The sequence below is a fragment of the Rhopalosiphum maidis genome, chromosome 1, assembly GCF_003676215.2.
Source record: "Rhopalosiphum maidis isolate BTI-1 chromosome 1, ASM367621v3, whole genome shotgun sequence".
In the NCBI taxonomy this organism is placed as follows: domain Eukaryota; kingdom Metazoa; phylum Arthropoda; class Insecta; order Hemiptera; family Aphididae; genus Rhopalosiphum; species Rhopalosiphum maidis.
The window spans coordinates 64,121,232-64,142,524 of NC_040877.1; the positions used below are offsets into that span (position 1 = coordinate 64,121,232).

Here is a 21,293-nt window from a genome sequence, read left to right on the forward strand (position 1 = left end):
ATGAATGCGTGTGGTGTGCGGCGACACACATACACCTCGGGCCCAGAGTCGACGGCCGAGCGGGGGGCTGGTCCCGCGCGCCAGCCGTGGGCACCGCCCACCGGGTCGCAGATTGGACCGCCGGCCGTGCCCGCCCATTGGCACCGCCACCTCCGCCGCTCCCACCGCGCACACTTCGACCGGCGGCGGCGGCGGCGGCCGTGTTAATCAATTACTACTCAACCGAACTCGATTTTAATGCTTTGTTATTATGATGTTCGTTCGTTACGGTTAACAGGGGTTTGCGTGTGTCCCCGCGTCGCCGAGCCACGCCCCGCAAAAAGAATATCATCGTATTATAATATTTTAATACAGATATAGGTAGGTGTGTGTATATATGTATATATATATATATATATATATATTACACGGGATGGCGAAACTAAAAAAAAAACTTAATATTAATATATTATAATATATATAATAATAAAATATAATATACGCGTGCATGTGGCATGTACCTATACACCGCTATATATACCTAACCTATACAATTATAGTCTATATTTAATTTTTACGGCTTACATATATAGCTAATTACGATCATTAAATATTTTATGTTTTATCATTATAAATTATTATTATACTGCAGGTAGGTATCTATTGTTCTATATAATATAATATATATATATGACGCTAATAAACTATATCGCGACTAATAATAACCTATACATATATATTATGTGAGATGCGTGTAATACGCTTTTGCACCCTATACGCGTATACATAGTAAAACAAAAAAAACGCATCTTCTATACGACACTAAGACTTGGCGGTATTTTATATAAAATTATTATATTGTTTATAGCAGCGCTGCGTTTACTACAACGGCGGTGCTGGTCGACTCGCGACTCTAGACGACGCGCGTGACTAATGGTACGACCGAGTTCGTCGTTGTCTGACATAGCTAGGTCTCGTGTACCTATACCTAACTTATAATCTACCAATATATAGGCAGAAACAACTTTCCCTGTAGTCATCGGTTTAAACTGAAAAAACATAACACTTCTTGATGCAATAATATACATGATAAATGATAATATATATATTATTATATTAAATTTTTATATTATATAATAATATATAATTATAGCTGATGTTTATACGTTTTCCGTACGGATCGAATCTTTTTTAATTGCAATGCGGTCTAACTCATCCATTAACAAATGATAAAAAAAATATTGAATTTCACCCTCTCACATAATATCATATAATATTATTTATATATACACTGTGTTAACGCTAAGAGGTACAAGGTATATATAGGTACCATTAAATATTTCAGTTGGATGATCTGTATTGAAATGGGGTTTTCGCTGAATGAAAGTGCTCTAGCTATATATAGAGTAAGAGTGCTTTAATACACATTTTCAGTTAAACGTTAAATGTTTAACTCTTTCGATACGCGTTGCGCGATACAACTTTTTAGATATTTAAGTATTTTTTCTAAATAATTTTTACATAAAAATGAGATTTTTTTCTAATTACAAAATTGGCAAAGTTATAGGTATATAGTCAAAAATACTCTATCCGAATCTGTAAAAAAAATTTGTGTTACTATTAAAAAAAAAATAAGGTATATTACACATGCACGTATCAAACGGGTTAAAAGTTTGACATTTATCTGAAAATGTGTATTTAAGTACTCTATTTTATTCAGCGATAACCCCATTTCAATACTAGATCATCCAACTAAAATACTTAGTGGTATGCCTCTTAGCTTGAACACACTGTATATAAATATATATATACCAATAAATATACCTATATTCCTATAAATGCTGTGGTTTACAATAAAGCTATATATTTCATAATACTTGGGTAGATAAGTATATATAAATATTATATACTTATATAGTTATATACATTGAACAATAACCGAAAGGTTATATGTAATACAAATACTAATTATAATATATAAATATATATTTATACTTATAATAAGGCGTCTTAGGTAAAGGTGCCAATAAGGTAAACGATGCATTTATACTATATATATATATGTAATATAATAGTATTCATATACGGTATACTATATATGCATATTTATAATAGGAACATGATTATTATAGTTGCAAATTTGCAATATTTTTCATACCTCTTTATATTTTATATATTATTATATTATTCTCATTCAGATAATATAAGACACGTGCATTACCTATATATAAGCATAATAATGGTCAGAAATGATTCATAATTTCCAACAATGATTTGTCATTAAAATGTCTAATATATTATTGGTACCTATATGTATCATAGATAAATGTACTTATAAGTTATTATGTAAATAGTTGCGGTAAATATAAATTATATATACATTTTTTTTAATATGGCGTAGATATATATATATATATTCAATAAAGATTGTTTTTATATATTTTAAAAATGACTATGAAAACGTTAAAATTGAATGAATTGGATTTCAAAGATCACACCCCTCCAAAAAACAAGTCAAGCGTATATGATGGTATATATACATATATATAAATATATATATACATAATACATCATACAATCATCACGAAAATTCGTCAGTCATTTTTCATTATTCCCCTTTTTAAAACGACTACGTGCTTCTTATATTATATTAATGTTACATATATATTTACACTTAACATTGATAAATAATATTCATATTTAATATTAATAATAATGTGTTTGTTGCCATTATAAAATCGATATCACAATAGATAATAGTATATAAAATATATGTATATAGTTTCACAAATTTCATAAATAATAAATGATAATGATAAAAAATAAAACAATTTTATTTAACTTGATTTTACGTTTGTGGGTATATATATAGCGGTGTAAGCTTACAAAATAAAAACATACTGATCATAAAATACATTATTCAAGTAAGTTGCAGCAGAGCAAATCTAAAACATTAATATAGGTATTAGGTATATAATATAGCTTTAATCTTTTATTTTTGATTATATAGATATATATATATTATTTGGAGTAATAAATATAATTATCAAATATAAGTACTATTATAGGTACATGTAATAAATTACCTAAAATAATTTATCATTTAAAATTTAAATAAAAAATAAAATATAATATATTATAATCATAATATATATATACATGTGTACCTATGTCCTATACTTCTATATATATAAATAATATTATATATTATATATTATATTTATCAATATAATATAAATAAATGTCGTGTTTTTATAAACAGTACCTGTAGCAATAATTAGTACACTGTTTTATAACTTTTTACAACTGTATCATTATTAATTATTATACTTTTTTAGTATTTAATTATATAAATTTAATATTTAAATTTACCTAAATACGTATATCTATTATATAACTTTATTATTCTGTGATAGTTTATGATTATTTATTTTCAGTTTTTATATATTATATTAATTAGTTGGTATACATTATTTACCCCAAAAATATAGATATTTTATTTATTTTATTTTAGATAAATTTTATTTGAATTCAATAATTATTAAACTATATATAAATATTATAATGTATATCGTACATATAGTTTAAACTGCAGCATTTATAATACATATTTTATAAATGCTAATTATATTTACACACATTATTGCACCATATAATCTAATAATGATGACTGCGCTATACTATAATACCTGAACACACATTATTGGTATATTTACTATTACAGTTATATATACTATTACTTATAAATATATATATTGTAATTAATTATTAAGCTTAATATTTTCATAATATTATTATGTTAATGAAATCAGGAGGATTATATAATTTTAAAATAACAGTTAAATTAAAATATAATCTAATGTATATTATATTAAAGTGATCTCGACTAATAATAAATCCTTTAATACACCATGAAGTATTCTGTTGTTAATTAAAAAATATTATATAGAGGGTGGATCCCTCCAATTTTTGTGTGTTATCATTGACATGTCATACTATTGTATTCAGTTATAATAATATACCATTACTAAATAGTGGGGATTCAAAAGTCACTAATTTAACAATGTCCCCTACATTTTTCAAATTTGATTTTTATTCTAATAACTGTTTTTGATTTCATAAATGCATTACCCGATATGACGAGATAGTATATAATATGTGATGTTATATATTTATAATAACTACGTGCGATAAAAATCATTCAACTTGTTTTTTACATAAACTATATATCATTTTTATGGCTTTGAATAGATTAACGAAAATTATAAATTTTAGTTCGTTAGCATTTGCCACAGTTCACTCATAAATCTAATCGAATGTATAAATATCATATAAATCTACTATGTATGAAAAACGAACAAAAACTACGAAACAAAAAAACAAATTATAGACGATTTACAAGCCACATCTATCCCAATTAAATTATTAAAGTATAATGATTATTCTATTATAATAAAAAATATTATACGTAATATTATATTTTAGGAGGCGTATTATATGTATAGGTTAGTAGTAGTATCGTTCAAAATTGAATTAACTTAATTTAATTTACCATCATAATAGATCACATATATATATATATGTAGATAAATTTAATATTATTTATAGTCGTGTTTATATAAATAGTTTGTCCTTACATAAGCTTTGTGTAATGTAAAAAATTAAACATTGGTACATTTTATCATTTATTATTTGTATGAATTATGTAGTAATTATAATATATTTCAGTGAGTCAATTTTTTCTATTCAATATATTACAATAAAAACTTAAACGAGAAAAAAAATAATAAATTATATCAGAGACCGTACACCTATACATATAATATACATGTATATACATACAATAATATCCAGGAAACTAACAGCGTTATTGTAGAAATTAAATTAAAATTGTTTCTTTAGAACAGAGTTTAAAAAAGTTATGATCCGGCAAACAATTTTATATCTATAAACTAACTAAAACAGTAAAAATTATTTATAAGCTCATACCTATATTAATTTTGTTCAGCTTTGTACACAGAATATTATAAAAATACTTTCTAGTTTTAGAAATCATTATTTCGATATTTTTTTATGATACTGTACGTCTGTACATTAATTGTATCACATTTAATTTGAATTAATTAAATATATCAAATAGTTTTAAACTAAAAATATATATATTTATATAATAGATAATCATCGTGTAAATAATATAAAATTATATCATTTAATTTTTAAATCTGTCATTGATTACATTTATTTTATTTTTCCCCTTCAAAATATTATAATAATTAATAATATACAATGGAAATAATTGATTATATATAAGTCAGTTTTAAAATTAAGATAAAAACAATTAATAAAGTGAACTCTTGGATGTATAAAATTACTGCATTATCGAAAAATTGTTTACAAAATAAAATGTATACCTATATTATAAATATATGATTATAACAAACAAATTAATATTCTCTCGCGAGCTTGTATAATATAACCGATTTCCATTGAATACATTATATATATATACACTCTTTGCTAGTTAATATTAATATTAATTATTCGTGGGTATATACTTACGATATTATTATGTATGTTATATAATATTAGTATCATTATATTAGGTACCTAATATATTGCAATAATGCAATAATTTATTTCTAATCTGATACCCAGCATTGACCATACAATTGTTATTATTTATTGTTGAACACAACACTAAAGCAACGAGTCATAATAATTTCTATGTGAATTATAAATATAAAATGTAACATGATAAACGAAATACATTTGGAAGTAGAATACATTCATGCCAACCACCACGTCTATACATATATCTTACTGTACGTTATAGGTGTATTTTATATAATATGTAATATATGTAATTTTCATATGTATTTTTGAACGTATTATTTTCTACACTAATGTATACGACATACGAGAAAATAGCAAAAAAATATATCGTAATTATTTACGTGCCATCTTTTAACAATCATTATGAATCATAACACATTCATTACGCCGTTTTCATTCTATTATTGTATATTGTTGGTATAATATTATAATAATACATTTGTATGCCTTGTATGCCATTGATATTTTTGAAAATAATAATAGTAATAATCATTTACGGTGTACTGTTATAGATTTAACTGTACTTACATAATATTTGATATCGTAACACTATCAAAACGATGCAATATGTATCGAAAATACATATAGAATACGATTACAAGATGAATACCTACGTATATGGGATCGGATCCCCTAAATGGTAATTTTGTTTGCCCTAATTTGGCGTCAAAAACATCTGTCTGCCTTTATGCGAAGATATACCTATAAATATAGAGTAGGTATAATAGTGTGTCATAACGGATACGATATAATGAACCAAACAAATAATTTACCCCTTACAAATTTCGAAACACGTCAATATAAAAGGGAGAGGAGAGACAATAAAAACTACACACTTTATTGTAGGTCAACTATAGGTATATAATATATTACATTTTTGATATTATATATACCTATACTTAGAAAACCGGGAATGGAAACTGAAATCCGCGTATTATTCTAAATAATTAATGATCACAGTTGTTAAAATATAGGTAAGGTACACTACGAGGTTCCTTTTTAACACAAATGAAAATGTTTATTAAAAAAATAAAAAATGTACATTACATTAATATCATAACGACCATTTTTTATATTTTATACTGTTAAATATCGTAAATGTATATCAATAGTATAAACAAATTCAAAGACCATTTGTGTTTCAGTTTTTGTTCTTCTAAATAAAAAATATAAATAAAAAATATTGTTCAATATAAAAATAAAAAAAAACAAATGGAAAAAACAGAGAGAAGAAATCTTCTGGCAGGGATATTGTATTAAAACAGAAAATTAAAAAACATCAATTTACGCCGTTCTTTCTACATTGTTTATTGGATGCTAACTTTTTAATACAAAACTTTTTTTATACCGATAAGACTGTCGCAAAAGCAGCCAATTTTATTATTTCTTTTTGTTCTTTTTTTATATCCTTGATAACTTAAAAGAACCACCCCTGCTTATATACAAATGGCTTCGATATTGGCAAAGGTTTTCATAACTTTTTTTGATTTCTATATTAAACGTGTTACAAGTACAGTAATAAATTATACGCCCTAATAATGTTTTTTTTAACCTATCCACCTCCTCAAACTCTGCATTTACTTTTCGAAAGAAAAAACCTCCCGTCATCCCTTTGCAAATTAAGTTACTTTTAGTATAATAACGAGAAAAGAGGGGACGTTCTTTTTTTACACTCCATTAGTCTTCTAAACTATAAACAATCTCGTTTATTTTGAAAACATTTACAGCGTTATTATGCTACTATGCCAATTTTTAGTGTAATTGATATTTTGTCGCACATGGTGACAACACCCAAGTTATTGAACAAAAATAAGATAAATACATTTAAACACTTCAATACAGCTAACCAATTATAGATTGTAATAATTGTTTTAAATTCAGAACAATAGGTTTAATAATTTACCTATTTTCCTAGGCCTATAGGTATATATAGCTATGTTCCTAGTCGCTATATCATTCCATATCTGATCAAACAGTTTAAAGCAAAACATATTTTTACAAAAAAAAAAAACCCCATTTGATTTTAATTTATAATTTTATATATAATTAAATATATTATTGTTAATAATATAATTTATAACAGCCAGTTCAACTTAAACTAATAATAAGTTATAATAAATTTAAAAGTGCATAACACGTGCTGTATAAAAATTAAATAATATACCTATTAGCTATATTATAGGTACCTCTACATAGATTATAAGACCGCTACAATTTTTTCGTTAAGCCTTTATCAAGAGCTATAGATATTTTCTTTTTTATTATTATATAAAAGAGATGAAAAATAATAGTTTTCCTAACATTCCATTAATGAATAGGAACATTTTATTAAATCCATATAAATCTTTATTTTGTAAACTAAAATCATTTTTTTATTAGTTAAATTTATATCGTGATTATTTTCAAAGAATATCTAACTACAGATTATTTTAAGTAGCCCAATATTTTATAATTGTGTAACCTGTTACTTTAATCCAGTGGCGTAATTATGGGGGGGAGTGCACCCCCCACAAGGGTTGATGATTAAGCAAATAAGAACAGAAGGCTCGATTTAATTTTATAATTTGACTATAAAGTTATAAATATAAATATATAATGTAATAAGCTTTGTTGTAAATACGCCATATACATCTATGTTTTTAAAATAACTGGTTGATAATAGATTATATTAAATATAAACATTTTAAGTTTAAGTATAAGTGAAAAACTTCATGACAATAAATTAACTAGCTGTTATATTAATATGTTTATAAAGTTATGTAAAATGTTATTGAAGACCTCAAAACAAATGATCTCACCTTTGGTGGTAGGTATCATATTATATTATAAATATTTCATCTGTTACTACATGCTATATTTTAGTATTGCCTATTTTATTGAATTTTTTTGACATTTTAAATGTATTTCTTAAGGTTTTTTAGTGCATTAAATTCACAGCCCTAGTTATTACCGTATTTTTAAATAGCTCCTTTTAAAATGTTCAAAACAACTCTTGTTTATTTTTAGTGAAAGTTTGTAATACCATTAAAACGATTAGAATGTTCTTTAAAATGATTCAATTATCATGTTATGGTGATCACATTAAGCGAAACTCACTATACCTACATACTATAAGCATAAGGTAATATATCAACCAATAAAAACGTGTTGTTTATGAAATCCCTTTTACGTGAACCTTTTATATAATTATGTTATTATCACAATAATAATTTTAAATATGTAAACAATACATTGGAGGTATATAAAAAATTATTGATAGTTATTACCTAATTGATTTAACAATATAAACAATAAAAAGTTTTTGAGTTATACCTACTAGACAATTAGGTAAAATGACCTATGTATATGATTTATAAAATTTAAAAATAATTATAAAACAACACATATATCATTATTTATTATACATGATCACCTATATCCTATTACGTAAACTATCATAGTGTTATAGTTATTCATTTGAAGCTTTAAAGTTTAAACAATAAAGTATATATACTAAAATAACCTATATCTTTACCATTTACGTCAGCATGCATTACAGCACTCGAGAAAGAGTATTAGAAAAGTTTTAAAGTAAATATTGTCTTTCAAATTTCTCCAAACATATCTCGCATGATATATAATATGTACAATAAATAGCTATCAGTCCAATAAAATGTATGATATATATTATATAATATATTATTTCAATTAGCTCCATATCATTATTGATTGTTATGTACGAAATTATATTGAAAATTCATTAAAATATGTTGATGCAGTGTAGATCGATTATTATAATTATAAATAATTCTAATATGAATTTAGAGGTAAGACAATATTTATAAAAATTATATTGATAACAACAATTCATACGAGGGTCTGCTAAATTTTTAAGTAGGTAATTTGAGACATTTAATTTTACAAATATATACACCTTTTATTTTATAATAATACTAAAATAAATTTGAGACGTCTTTCATTTTCATAAAATATATTTTATCTTATAGCTTTAATTATAACTCTAAAAATAATAAAATGATACAGCCGATATACGTTAATGTTTGTGCATATACAGAAAATTGCCTGTGAAATATCCTGTTTGTAAAATTGTTTAACTTAAATAATAATTAAAAATGATAAATTAATCTATTTATAGAGAATCAATATATTAATGAATAATTATTTAAATATTAGATTAAACACATAAATTACAGATACGAAAAACTATGATGTAAATAATAACAATTTAATCATCAAGTTTAGTGAGTATAATAAGATCAAGATTGATTTTAGAAGTACTAATAACGATGGAATCAAATTCTGTCTAACACTTTGAATAAATATTATACTCTGTATAACTACATATACGTATATATAGACATAGTCATTCTGAGATGAGGGTAGTGAAAAATGGACAACGTCCGCATGGATATATCATATAATATAACATTATGCGTACACTGCGGATCAAAAAGAGGGTGCTGTGCTCGAGGCACATGTGGTCAGCTTGATTTGTTTTCGATAAGCGAAAAGGTATGACCCTCGGGACCCTTTCTTGTACAAAGTATAATAAAAACCACGCCCATGCACTTACATACGCGTCGTAATAATTTAAATTTTTTGGTGCGTGTGGAAAAAGCATGACTTCTACGAGTGAAGTGAGCGGGGAACCAAAAAAGAAAAATGAATTGTGGAATTACGAGTTTTTATAGTGAAAAAAAAGAACATATAGGGGCAATACAGTTTTACGGTTACCTGTAGTCGTAACTCGGACGGAATATTGAAAACATCTGATCAAGTCGTAAAATGGTGTGTTTCGTAATACCGTTGTGGCCAGCATGTTGGATGCGAAATAGGAAATATCATTTCATTGTAAGGGATTTATTAAATTCTGAATTGAATAACCAAAAAAAGAAAAAAACATTTTCACTATTTCTTCGACGAATGTCATTATATAAGGCATTCTTTAAGTTATATACCTCTGCAGCTATATTATATCTATTGATTATTAAATCTTGTATATTTTTTAGAAATAGACTCAAACTTACAACTATTGTAGGTATACTCATCGTTACATTCAATCAAATATTATAGCCTTTTAGTTATACCCTTAATATTTCAGAAGCACTAATCAAAATTATATATAATATATATAATACACAACTATTCAGTATTCATGCAAACATTCATTTCAGTCTATTAATTTTATCATTTTAACTCATAAGACTGGGGATAAAAATTTTATACTTTGAAACAAATTCTCCTAACCGAAAAATTGTTTCAAAACATCGTTATATTTTGATATTTTTTTGTATTCTGCCTTAATAATAAATAATAGTTATTAATTACAGTGGTTAGTACTTTTTTTACTAAACTTACCAAAAAACTGAAAATAATTTTAATTTTTAGAAATTATGATTCTCATCACTGATAAAACTTGTATTGTGATATATATGATTTGAAATTTCATACACAACCATAGTATGATAAATATATTAAAATCGAAAAATATACTCATATATTATAGTCATATTTAAAAAAAAATACAACAATTTAATTTAACTGAATACATTTTTTTTTTTTTAAGAAATTTGTACTTTTCAAATGCTCAATTACTCTCGTTTACTACGTAAAAAGATTATAATTAAAATATATAAAGTTATACACCTTTTCTAACCAATGTCAAGTAGCCGCCATAAATAAACATAACAATAAATTATATTGAACCATTTAAATTAAATGGTTACACAGCAGTTTTTCCATTAAAAAATAAAGTATATACATTTCAGAAAAGTTTCATGTGATATATTTATCATACACCTATACATAAAAAAGAGCTAGAATATCTTAAAGTTAATCATATTCTAAATTCACATTTAATAAGAGATATTATAAACTTAAACTTAAACAACTTAGTATTAAAGTACATAATTTAATGTTCGTATGTGTATTTAAAATAAACGCATGCTAATGATATAATATAATCGTATTATAAATGTGATTTTTAACATACTGATTAAGTATATAAGATAAACAATTATTATAAAAACTAAAAACCAATAGAAATAAAGAACGGTGAAAAACTAATATATAAATTGAGTTTTGTTAGGTCGATATTTATTATTATTATTTTTTTTTAATCAGCTGTAACTATCATTTGTTTTCTACGTTTCTCAAAACAAGCAAATATATCTATTATTCATTGGTGGGATTTAATTAAACCTAAATTGAAGACTTAATTCTATGTGATAATTTAATATTTAATAGAAAACAGTTTACCTTGCATTATTGCGGTATAATTTATGTACAATGCATATCATATAATAATTCTCGTGTAGTTAATCGTGTTATGAAATGGAGAAAATAGAATTAGCTCGTTTTGATTTCCCGTCTCTAATTAAATGGAATTATTGATCGGTGTTTTGACTAATCATTCATCTACGCTGATAAAATAAAATGTTATTGTCAATTATAATGAAAGTAAGTATATAGATACCCATATATTATAAATAACAAAATTGTAACAGTGGAGACAAAAGTTTTTCTCAAAAAACTTTTCAGAAAAAATCTTGTAATTAATATAGACATCACGGTCTGGTCTTGCAATAAAACAATATCATAACTTAATGAATTTGTTTTAATATAGACAATATAAAGAGACTTATTTAGTACATACAGTTGGTATAATATATACTCCACCAATTATATTCCTATACCTGGCACAATATTATATCTATATACATCAGTCATAGTTTTTCTGCAATATCTTAAAGCAAAAAAAAAAATCACTACAAATATTTTTTTATTTTATATTCATTTAATATTCATCAATATATATTTTTTCATTCGAATACGTCGTAAAAATAAAAATAAAATAAAGATCGTACTTCGTCTGTCAGTTTGTGTACGGCTACTGCAGTACAACACGATATTGTACAGTGAGGACATGTTTACGCCTCAATTCCAATTGAATATTCTAAGGGTCCGGCGATGGCATCAATATTTTGTACTTTCGTGCATCTTGGGGGATTACCGTAGGGTAAAAACAAGGAAAGAAAAGAGAGGGGTAGGGTCGGCAGAGGGCGAAAAAGGGGTGGATATCGTATTCACATGCGAAGGCGTCAGGAGAAAATTGTATATATCAGTTTTGAAGCGCTATAAAATATTTCATACACGTTGTTATATATCAGTCGGGGGTAAGCGGAGGTTTGTACGAAACCCTTGAGTATAGGAGAAAAACCGAAATCAAAAAAAAAAAAAAACTTGGACAGTCCGAATGGGGATTTTTATTATTATATATATTCTCCATCCGTATTCAAAACGCCTCGACCAATGATAATTCATTCGAACGTGTTAACAGGACAGCTATACGTGCATGTAGCACATCTAATGCTTCGGTTCTTCCTATAAGGGGAATAAACAATGTTTAGAATGTATAAAATAAAAACTTTACAACAGTAAAATAAAAAACTTTACTATAACTCGTAACTTATGCGACCATCGTTTCGGCGAATGGCGACATTTTGTTTGCTCTATACACAAAATCACTATATTATGTTGTGCTCTAAATTATGTACACAAGGTTCGGTTTTTATGGCGGCTATATAAATAAAAATGCAATTTAAAAAAATCATAATCTTAAAGCGATATAATTTTTTTTTGGAATAGATTGAAAAAATTGATACATTACTGCAGTGTCCGAGTCAATAAATTAGTCAATAACTAGATAGATTGCAGTTATATTATTATATATTATTTTTATATACTTATACTATGTACTTAAATATATTTAATTACCTCATATGTGTTTTTAATTAATTGTAATTAGGTTTACCCACGATTAATTAAAATTTTTATTATGATGTTGAAGAATGATTTCCTTTTTATAGGTATTAAAGCTGCCAGTATAACATGCATTGTTTGAATGATTTATCTAGTACCACAAAAATTAAATATTCTATTGTAAAGGTATAGTAGGTATAGTCCTACGCCATAGACAACCTTATATATGATGATATAGATCTACATTAGTCGGCAACGACAAATTTTTTTTTATACATTTTATTATTTATAAAGTTTTAGACAGTCTTTTAAATTTTTTTCATAATAAATAATTTAAAAATATAACATTTTTATTTTTGTTTAGTTCGCGAACTTTTCTTAATTTGTGAATGTGGTCTGAAATCCCAAAAATATTGCCGACCACTGATATAGATTGTATAAATATTATCATGGTTAAATAAATTGACATGCATAATAATTATTGTAATAAATAGTTAAATACCATGAAAATATTATAATAATTAATATTTTTCAAGTAAAAAAAATATTCTAACAAATAGGACTTAATGAATACGGTTAACTGAGTTCAATCATTTTCAATTTTTAAGTTATAACGTAAATAGTTCCCACAATGTTTTTCTAAAATGTTCCCTGGTGCAGGATTATTAATAGCAATATAAACATAATATAAAATATCTTAGCTAGGCTAATTGTCTTCACTCAAACCCTTTTTTCGTAAACAAATATACAATGATATAAGACATAGGTATTGTACCTATTATTGAATTTAAATTTAGAGAATCTATTACGATGTCCTACTCCACACCGACCACAACTTCTTTATTAGCAGAGATACAGAGTGGTATCAACTTGTCCATTTTTTTTAAATTTTGAGCACAATAGTAAACGTATTTGTTCTACATTTTTTTTTTTTTTTTTGTCATATACCTATACAATGATTAGTTAATAAAATGTTTCGATTTTCAACTTTGAAGATGGTTTATAATAGCAAATTGTATCTACTTTGTACTAAATTACTATCGACATTTTACCATTTTTATTTTAGATATTTGAAATTCAAATTTAGACAAAATTACATACCTATTTAAACGATAAGTGACGATGCTAATTATATTATTTTTCTTTAATTCGAACGCATTCAAGGTGAGAGTTAATAACAATTAACAATAATATGATATTAATATTATATATTATTATAATAAGTATGTATCTATTATTAATAAAATAAATTAAAATATTGAATCAATCTACCTTAATATTACTAGTAAAATAAATTACTTTAATAGCAAATATCAATAGCCAATAAGCAATAGGTATCAAATAACATATCTTGAATTAATATAGTCAATATATGAACTTAGTAATATAGTTTGACATCGAATATTAGTGACCCAATTGACATCTACTATAGGTCTGTAGAGCAGAACAGTATTCACTTACTCACCTTTTTTGGTATTGTTTTTACTATTATTATGGGAGGATAGTGCAAAAAAACGAAGACAATATCAGGCTTTTAAACGGGTAAAAAGTTGAATTTGTTAGTATTTAATTACTTTTTTATTCATAGGTACTTAAATAGACAATACAGCTATATGTTTTATACCGTTTTAATATAATTACAAAATATAAACATATTTATTGCTTAAATAATATAGTTGGATATTTTGTATTTTAATATATTATTATAATTATAATTGTTATTGTTAGTGCGCCATCTATAAACAAAACTATAAACAATCTTTAATATCATTTTACAGATTATAAAAAAAAACTACACATTTACTGATAACAATTATTTACAACAAATTAGTTATAATTTATTTTCAAAAATATTGTATTCAATTTAAAATTAATCTTATAACTAAACAATTAACATTGTAAATGAGAAATTGGTAATATAAAGTGTAAACAAAAAATATTTTTATTATTTTTTAAATTCTTAATTCATATTTGTATTTAAAAATGAGCTTCAATAAGAATAGTTCTCAAGACAAACCTAATTTAGCTACAGAGGAATAGTAAGTGAATTTTTGTTATTTAATAAATAATTTTATTTACCCTCTAAAAGTTTACTAAATTCATTTTCTAAAATATTGATTTCTTCTTGTAACTTTGTTCTAACATTTTGTCTCTTCAGCGAATCTATTAGTTCCAATTGTTTTCTGAATCCTGTAATTAGCACATCTTTTTCTCTAATACATTTTGCCAAGACATCGTCGTTCTTAGATAATGCTTTTGTAAATTTTTCTTCGGAGTCTTTATGTGCGGCTTCTAGCTTTTTTACAGTTTCTTTTAGCTGTTTATTCTCATCTGAAGTTTTTATAAAAATTGATTTTTGTTTTTCATGTATGATTTGTTCATGTTTAAATTTTCTTTCTATACATCCTATTTCTTTCAGTATTCTGTTCACCTCAGAATCTCTAATTTTCAATGTTCCCGTTAAATTTTCAACCTCTTTATCATGTTTCCTTACTTTTTCTTTGAGTAACGATACTTGATGAACATATTTGTCTTTTTCCTCAGTTAGTTTTTTATTTTCTTCTTGTAAATGATCATTTAAATCATCTTTTTTCACTAGTTCATTATTTAAACGATCAATTTCTTTTTGTAGTACATAGTTTTTGATAGTTATTTCTTTACTTGTAACAGTCTTAAATTCTTCAATAGTATCGCCATTGTCAATAATTTTCATAAATGTATTAAATTCTGAAGATCTAATTGGTTTTGATTTATGTTTAACATCTGGTGTACTATGCTTATCATAATCGTCTATCTTACTTTTCATTTCATTGATTTCATCCATAAATTTTTTTGTTATCTTGTTGTTTTCCTCATACTTCATTTGTAGTACTTCTTCATTTTTTGATATTTCCCCTTGTTCCTTTGGTATGCGAGCCATAATTTCTGAACTTAATATATATTTAAAACCCCGCTGCAATTTAATCATCTATTTTATTACTTATTTTTTATTAAAATTAATTATAATCGATATTATTTCATTTTAAATTAATAAAATAAAAATTAAGTAAATACATAAAAAAAAATATTGCTTTGTTTACATTATTCATTGTCCTAATGATTATGGTAACTATGGCATTATCAATTTGCAGTGCTACCAAAAAAATGTTTTTGTAATTCCAAACTTTATAATACATATAAAAAAATGAGTATCTACATTATTTTCTTTTAAATTTCAGTTGGAATGATACTTACAATGTAGAATTGGACAATTTTAAAAACTTTGGCGACCCTGGTGCTGAATGGTTTGGCCATAGTATAGGATTAAAGATGATCAAGTAAGTGTGGAGCTAAACATTGTATGCAGAAAAATTAAGCAAAAAAAAAAAAAATATTAACTATTTAGAGATGTGCCTATTGAAGTATAAGAATGACAATAAAGCACTATCTTAAATGATGATTAAAAATTATTAAATACCAATCTACACTAATAAAATATAAAGATATTTGTGATGCCAAGTATGTAAAATACTAAAACTAAATGCCTTTCAATCATTGAACGATAGAACACAAGTTTTTAAATAAGACTAATTACTTATGGAAAAAATATAACTTAGTAAAGTATATTTAAGTTTTTAAAAATAATTAACTCTATGGTTTAGGATTTTTAAATGGTATAAAGAAACAAAAAATTAATTGCAAGATTGAAAGATTTCAATAATTCATTGGCCTAAAAATATATTACATTTTAAATACAACAATGTTCATAGTTTTTTGTTCTCAATTACCTATATTTTAACTATAAAAGTATAGTGATGGTGATAAATTAAAGCTTCTCCAAGTATACTTTTTATGAAACCTCCGAATATGTCTCATTAAATAGTAGACTAATTCGTGAATTCGTCCTTGTTGTATTTTAAAAGTAAATTTAATAAAGCAGAAAGTTCTTGTAATTTTCAACAATTAAATATTGGTGTAAAATATTTTTCTTACTTCAATAACTCAATATTCTTAGTATTGACATATTTTGCCATCCAATCTAAATTTTAATTATATTATAATTGTTAAAATTTAAAATTACAAAATGTATTCATGATAGATGCAATATACCTATGTTAACTTAAGTCTTAAGTTATAAATAATTTAACACATAAACTTGTATGTTCTATTTTACTAATAGCATCTTAGTTGTGAGAGAATGTTTTTTACTATCTTTCTTGAATTTTCTCTTGAATAATTGACACACCGCATTAATTTAAAAAATATATCTATAAAGATAAATTTATTTAAATAACTAGATTACATATAATTTTTTTAGTATTTTTCACATTCACATTCAGGTTTTAAACTGAATTATTACTATTTTGGTCTTCAAAATATACATTTATTCTAATTGTGTATGTTTTAAGTAGTTTTTAATTACCTCATAGTGAGATTAATTTAAATTTTAAATATATTTAAAAGATTAACATTTTATCTTAGTTTCTTATTTTATAGTTTTATTCTAAAAAAGTTACTAAGTTTCTCTTGTATGTTTTCCATGAAATTCATTATTTTTGTATATCAGAGGTATCTAAAATATTAAGCAATGGGAATTTTAAATGTATAAAAAAATAATAAGGATAATGATTATTTAAATTGATTATATAAATACATAAGTGAAAAGCTTATCCTTTTTAAACTTTAATTTGTTTAGTCATCTATATTTTAATTATTAATACAATGCATATGTATAAATTAATGCTCGAATTTTCAAATGTATATAACCAATTCATATTTTCATAGATTAAAAAAATAAATTATTTATTCAAAATATATTCGTTTATTTTTTTTATAGGTGTATACAATCAAACTGTAAAATTAGTCAAGAAGATCCCATTTTAGATGTTGGATGTGGAAATGCATTACTTTTAACTCAATTAGTAATTATATTTTTATTTTGTTATAAATATGTGTAATAATTAGCGTTGTTAAAAAATAACAATTGTAATCAGGCTAAATTAGGATTTTCCAATCTGTACGGCATAGATTATTCAGCGCCTGCAGTAAAATTAGCAAATTCAATAGTTAAAGATCAAAAAATAGAAAATATAATACTAAAGGAATTTGACTTTTTGACTGATGATGTAAAAACTTTACCGACATTTTCATTGGTCTTGGATAAAGGTACTTACGATGTTATTAGTATGGACGATGAAAGTAAAGAAAAGAGAAGTCGGTACAAAGAAAACATAATCAACTTGTTACAACCAAATGGAATGTTTTTAATTGTTAGTTGTAACTGGACACAACTAGAATTGAATGAACAATTTGGCGATGGTAAGAAGTTATTTATTATTAATTTTATTTATTAATAAAGAATAAAATTGTTTTTCCCTTAAGCCTTTCAAGTTGTTCACACTATACCAACTCCGTCGTTCCAGTTTGGAGGAGCTGTTGGTAATACATTGTCAGCCACTCTTTACCAAAAATTATGAAAAAAGAAAAATATTATGTTTTATTTGATGCTGATTAATTTACTATTGTGGTTTTCTTTACAATAAACTCTACGCTATTTAATTGTGGTTATTTTGCAAGACAGCGGCAACTAAAATCGCCAAACATATGGATACCATTGCTCGAACACCACCTGCAACATAATTTAATAAATTTAATCATTTTGAAATAACCTATATTAAACTAACTCTATTTCCAAACATTCCACTCACTACTGCAAGTCCCGTCATCGTCGGCAAACTCTTCTCTACATTGACATATTTTTACGTCTGCATTTATTTCACTAATGTTGTGCGTACAATGTGCCAGCTGAATGCATTGGATGTCTCGTTCACAAGGCATTCCCAGTTCTGTAAACCGTTGTCGATGAGTACTAAATAGCTAGTATACTTAAATATGACATTTTACATAAAACGAACTCGCCATTAGTTATTACTCATTACCTTGCGGCGATGTTATGCAATCGTCGTTGATTGGATGCGTTTGATCTGCGCACAGACACCGCCGTTGTCCGTCCACCGGATCCTTGCCGCACGAAGTCTTCGGCCATGCCTTGCAGTTGTAATCGTTACGGCATTCAGACCGTCGAATAGTGTCTAAAACCAAGTATAATTAATGATGTGCTTACATGAAATGAAAAATGAATATTGAATAATATGTAATGTACTTATGTAATATGTTTTTAAAACATTCCCATGGAGAACGGTAGACAATAAATTAACAAAGGCTTATTTATAAGCACTTAATTACAGGGCACAGATTTAAATGCAATCATAATGTTTTTCTAAGTGTTATAAAACGTTATTGGGTTTTACAAAACACAAAATTAATTTTATACTTACATCAAAGAATCTAAAATTAAAATATTTGAGTCCCATTATTATATTAGCTTTACTTTTTTGTTTTTGCTTATATGTTTATTATTATTGTTTAAGTATTAAAAAAAAAAATCAATATCAGGAAAATTATAAAATCAATCATTTTCATTCCTCTGTGGTATCTTGGTACATTTCTAATCTTTTTAGAATAAATATTATCAATGTTTTATCTTAATTATTTTAATAATAATTAATAATTATATTAAATCGTAAGTACATATATTTTTAAAAACAAGTTTTCGTCGAATATTCACACCGGATAGTGGGTAGTCAGTCGATAGATCACACGTACCAAAATTCATTTTGCGTATTTTGACATTTTCATTTTATTTTTTTATTTCATTTTTTTGTGATTAGTTTGTAAATTTTTATAAATGTTAAAAGTTAATCATAGAAATTAATAAGTAAGTATTTAAAGCGGAAGTTTAGAAGTTAGCGCAATTGCTTTGCGTATAGGTACAAAAGAAAATTTAAATTTAAACAATCTCAATTAGTTTACAAGAAACGAAACTAAATCAAGAAAGTTAGGGTCACCTATAAACCGTAAATAGTGTATACACATTATACTATTCATACGAATAAATAAATTATTTTTATTTATTTTTTTATTAAACACGCATTTTTATAACATCTAAGTGCATTATATCGATTTTTAAGGCATTTTTAGTTTAAAACATTTTAATACACCTTTAATACCTATTAGTATTAATATATTTTAGTGACCGTGACTGCCTATCAGAGATTTTATCAACGGGTGCGGTACCGCGGTTGCATGTAACCTTTATAATCTAGACCATGAGCATAATATATATATATATATATAATAACAGAAGCTTAGAGTCTAGACTTTTGACTATAAATACATATCAATGGTGAACGATACATTCGGGGGATAAGGACTTCATTTACTCCAATTTCGTCGGGGTCACCGGAACTGGCGAAAATGATAAATGAGACTGACCCAATCTTATAAACCCTTTGAAAGTTTTTAAGTTTATTATCAATACTGTGTGCTGTTGCAACAGTAGTATAATTATTATAGTAATGTATGCAATACTACTAATAATAATATATTATATACATACCTTTAGGCCTGGAGGCCGCGTTACCGGGAACTACACCTCGTTTGGCCCTCGGTGCTACAGAGGAGGCATCGCAACAGGACAATGTAATAATCGCGCATACCGCGACCAAGATCCTGCTTAGAACGCGCATTTTGGCAGAATGACCAAAACTCAAAGTCCTGCGGTGGAAGGGTCGGTTTGGTCGTTTCCTGTCGTGCAACGCCCACGCCCTTACCATTATTTATTATGTACATAAACACACACACACACATACACATAAATGGGTTATATAATAGTTCTATATTTCGCTCACGTTATCTGAACATTTCGACATAAACCTTGAGTCTTACATATAAGAATTCAAAATTTTAATACATTCGTCGAAACAATTGTTTTGATTGACTATATTATATAGGTAGGTATATATTGTTACTGTATATATATATATATAGCATATACATAAACCTATAACACGATTTGAATGATATTACATTTTCGACGAGCGTGATCGGGAGCAATATCA

General features: G+C 25.5%; 3 protein-coding genes across 3 annotated transcripts; 1 reads left to right on the plus strand and 2 right to left on the minus strand.

The window, feature by feature from the left end:
• The first annotated feature begins 15,194 nt into the window (after positions 1-15,194).
• LOC113560593 (EEF1A lysine methyltransferase 2) lies at positions 15,195-18,891 on the plus strand. Its single transcript, XM_026966569.1, has 5 exons — positions 15,195-15,392; positions 16,572-16,670; positions 18,170-18,254; positions 18,327-18,651; positions 18,715-18,891. The coding sequence occupies exons 1-5, from the start codon at positions 15,337-15,339 to the stop codon at positions 18,807-18,809; spliced, it is 660 nt and encodes a 219-aa protein (XP_026822370.1). The 5' UTR covers positions 15,195-15,336; the 3' UTR covers positions 18,810-18,891.
• On the minus strand, positions 15,363-16,382 carry LOC113560592 (testis-expressed protein 9-like). Its single transcript, XM_026966568.1, has one exon. The coding sequence runs from the start codon at positions 16,319-16,321 to the stop codon at positions 15,425-15,427; it is 897 nt and encodes a 298-aa protein (XP_026822369.1). The 5' UTR covers positions 16,322-16,382; the 3' UTR covers positions 15,363-15,424.
• Positions 18,825-20,946, minus strand: LOC113560594. The gene is made up of 4 exons (XM_026966570.1): positions 20,792-20,946; positions 19,272-19,424; positions 19,041-19,178; positions 18,825-18,961 (listed from the first exon to the last, which is right to left on the minus strand). The coding sequence occupies exons 1-4, from the start codon at positions 20,919-20,921 to the stop codon at positions 18,888-18,890; spliced, it is 495 nt and encodes a 164-aa protein (XP_026822371.1). The 5' UTR covers positions 20,922-20,946; the 3' UTR covers positions 18,825-18,887.
• Positions 20,947-21,293: the final 347 nt, after the last annotated feature.

Excerpts from the sequence above, each read along its gene's own strand:
- LOC113560593 (XM_026966569.1), top strand. The coding sequence starts at position 15,337 with ATGAGCTTCAATAAGAATAGTTCTCAAGACAAACCTAATTTAGCTACA. Across the intron at positions 18,255-18,326 it reads CATTACTTTTAACTCAATTA|GCTAAATTAGGATTTTCCAA; the intron begins GTAATTATATTT and ends AATTGTAATCAG. Across the intron at positions 18,652-18,714 it reads GAATGAACAATTTGGCGATG|CCTTTCAAGTTGTTCACACT; the intron begins GTAAGAAGTTAT and ends TTTTCCCTTAAG.
- LOC113560592 (XM_026966568.1), bottom strand. The coding sequence starts at position 16,321 with ATGATTAAATTGCAGCGGGGTTTTAAATATATATTAAGTTCAGAAATT.
- LOC113560594 (XM_026966570.1), bottom strand. The coding sequence starts at position 20,921 with ATGCGCGTTCTAAGCAGGATCTTGGTCGCGGTATGCGCGATTATTACA. Across the intron at positions 19,425-20,791 it reads CGCGGCCTCCAGGCCTAAAG|ACACTATTCGACGGTCTGAA; the intron begins GTATGTATATAA and ends ACTTGGTTTTAG. Across the intron at positions 18,962-19,040 it reads CGATGACGGGACTTGCAGTA|GTGGTGTTCGAGCAATGGTA; the intron begins GTGAGTGGAATG and ends ATTATGTTGCAG.